The 10606-nt window shown below is 39.8% G+C and overlaps 1 protein-coding gene across 1 annotated transcript in view; it reads right to left on the bottom strand.

Annotated features, from left to right (window-relative positions):
* VPS13A (vacuolar protein sorting 13 homolog A) overlaps positions 1 to 10606 on the bottom strand; it is a 186351-nt gene that overhangs the window by 47488 nt on the left and 128257 nt on the right. Inside the window, exons 51-54 of the mRNA XM_006035364.3 lie at positions 7917 to 8045; positions 5306 to 5439; positions 2780 to 2909; positions 643 to 878 (exon numbers count right to left, since the gene is read on the bottom strand). Of these exons, the coding sequence (XP_006035426.1) occupies positions 643 to 878; positions 2780 to 2909; positions 5306 to 5439; positions 7917 to 8045 (629 nt within the window). The remainder of the gene's footprint in view (positions 1 to 642; positions 879 to 2779; positions 2910 to 5305; positions 5440 to 7916; positions 8046 to 10606) is intronic.

Raw genomic sequence — 10606 nt, 5'->3', positions numbered from 1 at the left:
TTCCCTAGCCCCTTGCATAGACCAGGCACACCTGGGATAGAATGAGCTATGGGGAAATACCCCTGCTCTTAGCAAAGACTGGGGTCATGGTGGGCTGAGCCATGGGGAATGGAACCAACCAATGAGGTTGGAAGAGGGCAGAGAGAGCAGAGGACTGTAAGATACTGTGGGTCCTTTAGACATTGGAGAGAAGTATATAGCTTCTCAAGCTAGAGCTAGAAAACTTCTTAGGAGAGAAAACTTTCTAGGTGGAAGTGCTTTCTCTGTGGACAAGCTAGTTTTCTTCAGAGAATAACACCATGAAACGACATCTCTCTCAGCACAAATACACAAATATCATTTCTGTCCATAGCCCTAATCTCTAGCCATGGACCACCTCTGAATTCCACTATTTACCTATAAGTGAGAAACGAGCATGGAAGATATGCAATAGAAAATCATGTTCTATATACTGCACATGTATACCTATGCAAATACAAAAGTGAAGCATAAAACTCAATAGAAATGGACTTCCCTTTACAACCTGGAAACACAGCAATTCAGTACTGAGAACTCTAGACCACAAGCCAACAACAAGCATTTTAAGCGAACCTAGTTTAAATTTAGAAATAAAACAAATTTCCACCGAGTAGATTAGTTTACCTTGTAATTCCAATGTAAGACACTTCTTGCTTTGCATAATTATTGACCAAAGAAATTCCAATATCTTGCAATGATATAACAATTTCCTGTTCTGCCAGTTCTGCTTTTACACTTTCATATGTTAGTCTGAACACATTCTCATCTTCAGTGAATAGGATAATACGTTGTAAGCCTTCAAAAAATGAGACTAAATAAATTATCCTTTTATCATCCATAATAAAAGGTGTCATCTTGTCCTACAGGGTAGAAAAGAAAACACACACAAAAGTAGAATAAATAGGAGTTACAAATTTTGACAAACAGATACAAATATTATGGAAGTATGGACAAGAAAAAAGCTATGATAGGTAGCTACGAGGTTGGGAAAGAAAATAATTTTATGAGCGAACCATTATCTGATCTGAAAATCAAAATAGGGTAACATTTTGGTTTCCAGAGCTCATTTTATCCAAATCATGCAAGAATTTATAAAGAGAATGGAACTGCTTACTGAAATACCAAGTGCATATAAAAGCTTAATATTAATTCTCGTTTGGGAACTATGTTGTGCACATGTTGATCATTAAACAAACTATAACAGACAATAGTTCCAGCAGTTTAAAGGATAATTCTACAAAAGACTAGGCTTTACACGCAAAATAAACTGATATTGGTAATTCTACAGCTAGGTTTACTATTCTTAAAGAGAGAATTCTAATAGTATTTGCAAATATTTCTACTAATGCTATTGCTAAGTATCATAAATCTTGCAGTATTTACACACGTGAATAAAGGAAAATGGTAACATGGATGAACACCTGCCACAGTACTCATTCATTAGGGCAATGACATTAACTAGTTTATTTGGTTCTTATGTCTTCAACATCATGGTATGCTTTCAAAAAATACTGTCACTTGATTATTTTGTGCTGTCTCTACCTCTTGTTTCCTTAGTCAGTCATGCATAAATCATCAATAACTCTCACCTAATCTACTCTTTGGAAAAGTTCAACAGAATTCAAGGTGGACAAAGCCATTGAGAATTATATATACTACACTCAATGAAAAAGTGATTCTGAAGAAAACCAGTAGTATCTAATAGAACATTTACAGGATTTCTTTTAAAAATAAAGAAATAAAATTGTATGAAATACCATGCATGTTAGAAGCAGTAGTGTAATTTGGGGTAGGAGAATGGATCACTAGCCCCAGATACTAATTCAAAGGGATGGCCAAAATGGTGGCCCCAGGAATGCAAGCTGTGGAAGCCGTTGTAGCCAGTGTGCAGGGAACGTGTCCTGCAGCAGCCTGAGCCTGTAGCATCATAGCGTCAGCTGCAGTGTGGTGAGCCTGAGCTGTGGTTGATGAAACCCTTCCCAGCCCTCCACAATGCCCACACCACTTCGCCCAGGGAGTTGAAATAGCTAGCTACACTTCTGGTTAGGAGAACATATGTACATTGGAAGCAACCAAAAGGAGGAGTTAAGATTGCACAAATATATTTAATTCCATCACATACTCAGAAATGTTTCAGTTAAAAAGATAAAATAATATTTAAGTAACACAATTTTTCATACAACTTGTTTAGATGCATCATGAAAGCTCAACAGAAAGAACCTGATTTTAAGTCTACTGAAGTGAATAAGTCCTTTTATTCAATATTAATGCCTCACATGGGATGCAAACAAGCATTTGTCACACCCAGTCTACGTTTAGATGGTTTACCTTAAGCAGCCTAAACCTAGACCAGGAGCGTGTGCAACCTTTCGCCACTGCTGGGAACAGCAAGGGCAGCCTGAGGTACATAACTTGGGCTGGCGGGTCTGTTGGGGGCAGAGGGAGAAGCGTTTAGAGACTAAAAATAGCTCAGTCAAGGTTGGACGGGGGAGAAGGAGGCATGAATACCACAGCCCCAGGTATAGGGCAAGCAGCTGGTCTTTGCCAGCACTGAAGCTGTGCTGCAAACATGTGCAGGTGTTCACTAGATCAGGTTAATTCTCTCTCATCCAAGTTATTTCACATCCTGATGTGAACTAAGTTAGACTGGGCACACCATTTTTAAACCTTCTGAATGCTTGCAGTTGGGCATTTAGATCAACCTAACCATGGTTTACTAAGTAAAACTAGTAAAAATTCTATTATTAGCCAATACACTTACTTCCTTCTGAGATACTTCTCCTTTCTCCCTTCCACATTTCCATTTCAATACCCTAGAGCCTACTGGCTCAGCCCACGTGTACAACACTGCTTTATTTGGCTGAAGACTGTCTTCCATCATACTGAGAGAACTGAGACAGAGAGAAAAATAATTCACTGTTATTTTACTTAAACACCATAAAAAATTAACAGCTATCATACCAATCAAAAAAGTGCACAATTTCTTATCCATTATTTTTTCTCTTTCATAACAACAAAACTTACTAAAAAATAAGCAATTCTTATCCTTCGACGTGATATATGGTTAACCTCTTATTTTAACTTCCAAAACTAGTAGCCATGAATTATGAAATCTACTTGGTATTAATAAATAATTAACATTTTCTTTGGGTTTCATGATACCTCCACCTCATTGTTACTAATGGGAATAATTAAACAGTGAGAGGGGAAAAAGGGGATCATAGAAATAAAAAAAGTCCACAGGGGATCTTGTCTAGTACATAAATATTTCTACCAAAAAGTGTACTTAGAAGTTCCTATTAGGCACGCTTCTCTGACAGGATTTACTAGCAAAGATATGAAGGTTTACATAATTTTGCAACTGAATATTGTGGATAGTTCCAAAAATTGTAACAGTGGAAGAACATTCTGCCGATAGAGCTAAAATTCGGAGCAATACATTCTAATATTGCCAGAACCTGGCATGCCTATGGCTATGTCTGGTTTGCCGTTTCAGAACAAAGCTAGGTCTATCTAAAGTCATTTCACTAGCTATAAATTATTTAAGGTAAAACGACAAACCCATATTAAACAGCATCCTTGTAAACAAATAAAACAGTGGAATTAATGTTGTCTTTATGGCAAAGGATATCTGCAATTGTTCAGTTCAATCCTCCACCTTGACTAGCAGGTGTCTAAACAGTCAAACTATATTCTTCAAACATGCCATTAATTTTGGGTGCCTCAAAACAACACATGAAGGAGCCAAATTTTTCAGAAATGCTGAATATCTGTAGTTCCCATTGACTTCAGTTGGTATCGTGAGTGCTTGGACCTTATGAAACTCAGACCCTAGGTCAGTGGTCACCAACCAGTGGATCACTGACAGGCTTATCATGGAGCCTTTGACAGTCGATCTCAGTCTGTAAGAGGTTCCACGATCTGGAGTGGCAGGACACACATGGTTGGGCTGAGCCACGCCCCCTGCTGCCCAGGCCGAGCTGGGTGAGTGGGTCAGAGCACGGGCGGCTTGTTCAGGAGGTGGGGTGGTACATCCTGGGGTGCCCTTTACTTATAAAAAGTGATGTTCACCATAAAAAGGTTGGAGACCACTGCCCTAGGTGGATCAAAAGTGCACATCCACAAAAACAAGGACTGTTAATGAGCAGCCCCATCTGACAATTGTTCAGCAAGTCTGTAGTAAAAGCAAGGACAGACTCCACTGTTTTCAGATAACTATCTTATTCATAGAATCATACTTTTTTTTTTCCTTGCAGCCCCATGTCTCAGGCACACCATAACTCTGTTTCATTAACAATTCAATCTTTACAATAAATGGAATAAAAGTCCTTTATATTTACCGCCAAATACAGATCGCCCACTCTTTGGAAACAGATTTTCCACCTAGGTTAAACACTCAGGTGGTTCAAAAGTAGTGGAAACTAGCCTACTTAGTAGCTTCTTACTAGACCTAGAGTTAATAGAGATGATTACTAAATCCTCTTGAAACTTTAGTGCAGACAGGTAACATGCATATTAGTGTAGCATTAATGAATACAGCAGCAGCCATGACGAGCTCTCCCCCTTATCTACTTTGCTGAATGTAACCTTGTGAAGTGAGGAATCTGATCCCAAGTCTTTATTTCTGCAAGTTCCCTAGAATTTTGGGGCTGCTAAGATTTTTTTGTTACAGAAAAATAGAACATTGTATGGAAATATTGTAATGCTGTATACCCGGGGGTATATCTCCAACATATGGACCTTATGTCAAATAATTCTTAATGTCATTTTTCACAGCTTCTTGAAAGACACAGCAGCAAACACAGAAAACGCATGTACATTTGTAATATTACAGGGTCCTCATAAAGTCCTTAAAAACTTAGGTTGTAGGTATGATAGAAACAATCTGTAAACAGCATTTAAAAGCAAATTTATTAAAGTTTTAGGCCAACTAGAGTACATGATGCTAGACTTTATAATTAATAATGAATTTATTTTTATTTTAGATCCTTTGACAAACGAAAAACAGCTACTGTAGATGAGAAGGTAAACTGTCCTAAGGCTAGCAGAATTTAAGTCCACATCGGTCGTTAGAAGAAAATGGTGGTTATGTTAAAGCCTAGCATTGTGTACTCTCGTTGTCCTAAAACTTTAATACATTTGCTTTTAAATGCTAGTTACAGATTGTTTCCATCATACCTACAACCTAAGTTATTAAAGTTTAAAAGTGCACAAGGACTTTATGAAGAACCTGTATATAAAAAGTACCAATTTGCATTAGAGTTGTACTAAAACACTATTTACATACCTCTGGCCATATTCAATAATTTCATTTTTGGTATGGTTAATCAACAGGAAGGGAGCTGCACCATCATGGTAGTCCGAGAAAATAATCACTGTAGAATGTTCAGTCATGTTTACATCCACTATGAGGCCTCCAAGCTATCAAATATGAAATTAAAGGAGTATATAGCTGTGCTATGAAATCAACATATAAAATGCCATTTACTATACTAACCAGCTCTGCATAAATATTTTTTTGCCATGTAAATCACTACCATGCATATGTTTTGGCATGCTTTTCGCATATTGCAGTTATTTCACTCAGAAACACGTATTTGTTGGTAAAAGATTCTCATCTGAGTTGCTTAGAATCCAGGACATCCTTGAAATATATTTATATAATGAAAATAATCATATATTCATATATAAGGAATATAGTTGAGAAATTGCTTAAGGAACTCCCCCAAAGATGGAGACCAATACTCTATAATAGAGGTCAGCAACCAATAGCTCAAGGGCCCTGATCTACCCTGCTGACAGTGCTTCAGCAGCCAGATTGACCCAGTTAGGGGGACAGATGGGCTGGCACATGGACACTGACGCAGCTGCTACCACCGCTTTTCTGGGCGGCCACAAAGGTAACATACCTGCCACCCCTGCTTTTCTGCTTGGGTGGCACGTGGAGAGTGCCCACAGGCAACAGTATCTCTACAGTGGCAGAGGAAAGTAACTACTGTATTGCTGAAGCCCTTCTACCCTGTCACTGATGGGAAAAAAGTGCCTTCTGTGGACACTTCTCCATGTTGCTGAAGGGGAAAAGCAGTGACGGCAGGTGCTTTTTGTGTGTAGCTGCAGGCAAAAGTGGCGGTGGCAGCTGTGTTCTAGTGCCTCCCTGCTGTGTGCTGCCTTGCTCTGACCCAAACAGGATCCATCTTGCCCACAACCTGAAAAGATTACTGATCCTGCCCTATAACAGTCCATTTACTTGGGAGACAGAGCCAATTAATCTGTTTCCTTTCATAAGACAGACTATGCAACCTGTCAGCAATATTTGCTCTTTATGAAGTTCAGTCATCACAACCGTACTACTGTATTCTGATTATAGCGCAATACTACACACACAAGGAAACTAGACAAAATTGAGAAAATAGTTAAGACCAATATTCTAGTACAGGGGTCTGCAACATTTTCTGGTGGTGGGCTAGAGCGACCCAGCTCAGGTCAGAAGACAACCAGAACGAGGACCCGGACAAGGCTCCCACTTCCCCACATGGCCCAGCTGCAGCGTGGCACAGGTCAAGCCCTACCCTCAATCGAATCAGACCTGCAAGTTGTGGGTTGACATCTCCTGTTGTAATACAACAAAATGGAAGTTTTAACCTTTTATTTTAGTGAGGCAGTGCCATATTGAAATACATTACAGGTTGTCCCTAAACATGTCGCTTTTATTATGAAAAACAAATTTAGCAACATACTGAAGTTTATTTTCAGACTTCTCTATACTGATATTTTCTTAAAGTTACTGAATTCTGAGTTTCAAAAACGCTAGTTGTATGTGAAAAAGTATTAACTTTATTCTATTGTTACATAAATATTCAATAGGAAAAATTAAACTCATAAATAAGCATTAGCTGTACATAATATAGCTAACAATCCTGAAGAGAACTGAGTCCCATGTGGATGCAGTAAACAAATAAGTAAGACTCATTAAGTTATTCTACAGGATTCTGAGAATGTTTTACCTATGATAGGATTTCACTTAAATACCATTTACCCAAATCCAAGACCTCACACTTAAGATGATGCCCCAATAATTAGATTCTATACATGGAAAATTATAAATGTTATCATTTTCTACATATAAATTCTAATTATTGGAGGATTGTCTTAAATTCATCCCGCCCACAATGCTGCAAAGGTCAAGCTGCGATAATAGGGTGAGCAGCGGGAGGGCACATAGATTGACACTGCCTCTTCCCACCCCCCACATCCCCGACTGCACTGCTGCCCGCCCCCAGACTCACTGGACCCAGTGAGTGCTACTGTTACTGGACCCAGGGTAACTGCTGCTTACTTCACAGTTGCTGACACCAGGTAGCAGCGGTAGTAGCTTTGGACGCAAGCTTGGGTCAGGGCTAGTTCTCAGGCAGCAGCAGCTGTCTGACCAGAGCCAATACTTAAATACAAGATGAGGAATTTTTTTTTCCTTCATGTTGAATGAGGTGGTGGAAATAAAATCTTGTCTTGGGTATGGCAGGAAAAAGACAGGAGTAACATGCTAATAGTTACTTCAGGCAGGGAAGGTTCTTTGGGTAGATGTGATATCTTGTATTATATCAAATGAGTAGTTGGAACAAAGTTCTTTGAAAGCTTTTGGGCACAAGTAACCATAATTACGTCAGTGTGAAACTAGTGAAAGTGGGACTGGAATAAGGTAAAGGCAATAGTCAAAATCGCTTAAGTTCATATTTACCAAAAGTGAATTTGGTGAAGCTGCAGATAAAACAGAAACCTGTTAAGATTCTGTATATTATTTTTAAACCACCTGACTCTGTGGAAGGGAGAACAGTTTTGGCCAGTAGAGGTGGAATAAAGGTGGTTGTTGTTTACTCTAATTACTGAATGAAATTACTTACCTCGTTGTCTAAATGCATCAATGTACAGTTCTCTTGCTTATTAAAATGTATCTTCTTTGGTGGAATGTCAGAGTTTTCAACTCTAACAAGCAGCTTATTTGCATCATTCTCAGGCCAAAAAGGAATACACTAGAATAAAATATAAACATTTTATCTTCAACTGAGTAAGCTATAGTGAAATATTGCTATATAGTCATGAAATAGAACTTTTCTTAATCCCTCTGCAGCAATCTGTAACAATAATAACCTGAGGGTTGAATTAAAAAAAAAAAACTTTAAAAGTAAATTTAATAAACTGTATTAAGAGCTGTTCAAATCATTACTTAACCAACATGGACAAACAGAGAAAAACCCAAAAGAGCCAGGCTTATGCAAGGTAATGCAAAGTACAGGAGGCACTACTAATATGACAGGCAAGGAATTCTAGCCATGAATTCTAGCCACTGAATAGACATTTAATATCCCTATAGGCATATAGTATCAATCGATTGGCTTTTCAGACCATTTAACACATATGGCTAAGTGACTTATACATTCATCAAAAATTACTGTTTCATAAAACAGTGACACTAAATGGCAAAAATATACTTTCTTATAATATTACTATTTCCCATGATATATTCTCAATCCAAAATAAGCAAAGCAACAGGTAAAGTCAGCCTAATACTCCTTTTTCCCCCTAACTTATTGTTTCTCTGCTACTGAAGTCTTATGCATAAATACAGCCCAGGGCATTGCTGTACTGGCTTCACCCACGATCATGGCTCATTGGACTAGACATTGTACAATCACAGGAGACATGTAGCCTGATCCAAACAAATTTCATTCCAATAGACAAAGACAAAGATGCAATGTAAGGTGCAATAGCTTGCCCAGCAGGTCATAGGGAAAGGTAGGAATAGCAACTAGATCCCCTCAGTCTCCTGCACATGCTGACTCTTACATGGCATTTATTTAAAATTTGGGATAAGTTAAACTCTTACAAGTGACTAAGTACTAGCAAGAGCCACAGATTTTTTTTGTGACATGCTAGACAAGCATGCCCAGAAAACTGCCTGTTTCAATTCACACCTGAAAAATCCAATACTCAGCCTGTACGATATGAAGTGTTGTACTTGGATGGGAGCCACCATGCTCCATTATGTGAGACCTTCAATTAAAATGAACTCACATCCAAAAGGAGAAAATCTAGTTCGCTAACTTACCATGCCACCAAATTCCCTGTCCCATTGTTTCTCAGACCGCAGGAAGCAGGAAGGCAAGAAAAAAAAATTATAGTTAAATGGCAAGATTGAGAAGGTTATCACAGAATTACAGAAATGGGGCCTCATAAGGTCACCTAGGCCAAATCCCCTGCTCAAGGTAGAGTAATTCCTAGTTAAAATCATCCTGTACAAGTGCTTGTCTAACCCAGGCATGTCAAGCATAGAGCCCAAGGGTCAGATATGACTGATGGAGGCAAGATATTGGCTTCTGGCTACTGTGGAAGGATACATTTGAAAACTCTGCAAGAGAAAAACCAGTTCCCAAGCACCGAGTTCTAAGGAACTCAAGTCAGCCAGCACTCAGGGAGTTAACCATCACTGCTTATCCCACCTGTTTCTTGCCACTTAATTTATCATTTTTGATCACTGCTGGGATGGAAATTAAAAATGAGCAACCAGTGGCAAGCGATGGTAGCATTAACAAGGAATATCGTCAGCCAACTGATTTGAGCTTGATGCCCCTGATCTAGTCTATTCTTAAATTTGCATGGGCAGCTCTCTTTTACAACTACCAGGCACAATGTCCAAGTCAAACAAATATCAGTGAAAATTCAACCACTGTAACAAGCAGAAAGGAACAAACTACATCAGATAAAACGAAGTGGAAAAAAGTGGAAATTAGAACAACTAGGAGAAATTTTAAAGAGCCCACAGCTTGATATAAAAGCAAGCTGCAAGAAATGTGGCAATATCAATAGCAAAATAGTTACAAATGAATTGGAATATGAGCGGGGATCTGGATTTTCCATTTCCCATGGAAAAGCGTGGATTTTTCTCTTTAAAGGAGAAAAACCTGGGGAAATCGTGGTTTCTCCCTGTAGGGTGGCAGAGTGCCAGCCTTCAAGGGGCTGCAGGAGTGAGGAGAGGTGGACAATCTGAGGTAGGGGGCTATGTGCACATGTGTGAGTATGCAAGCATTTGGTTGGCAGTGCAGCCAGGCAGCATGGGAGAGCAGCTCCTGCAGCTCCCTGCTGTTAAGTCTATGGGGCACATAGGCACCATGTAGATTGGCAGGAGGGGACATATGTGACACATGGTAGGGTGTGGGAAGGGCATGTGCCCACCCAGATTTCTGCACCTACAGTGAGGCATGTAACTGCAGCTTGGATGGACCAACACTGGGCAGGAGCTGCCTCCATGACCCAGCAGGTAGGACCTGACATGGGAGGGTGGAGCAAGGTGGGGAGGCTCGCTGCCAGCACTGCCCCAGGGAGCACTGTGCTGCCATGACCACCAAGGTGAGGCACCCTGTCCCCACATGGCAGCAGCAGGGGGGTACAACTCTGCACCACCGCAACATCTCACCCTGGTGGCCATGGTGCCATGGCTGGTGCAGGGCTCCCAGTGGTGGCAGCACAGAGTTGAGCCCTTCCACTACTGTCAGGCAGGCAAGAGGCACCTTACTTTGGCAAAGATGGTGGTGCA

Source organism: Alligator sinensis, unplaced genomic scaffold (genome assembly GCF_000455745.1).
Source record: "Alligator sinensis unplaced genomic scaffold, ASM45574v1 scaffold728_1, whole genome shotgun sequence".
Lineage (NCBI taxonomy): Eukaryota > Metazoa > Chordata > Crocodylia > Alligatoridae > Alligator > Alligator sinensis.
The sequence above is the reverse complement of the archived record's forward strand: the minus strand, read 5'-3'. Positions and strand labels throughout refer to the sequence as shown.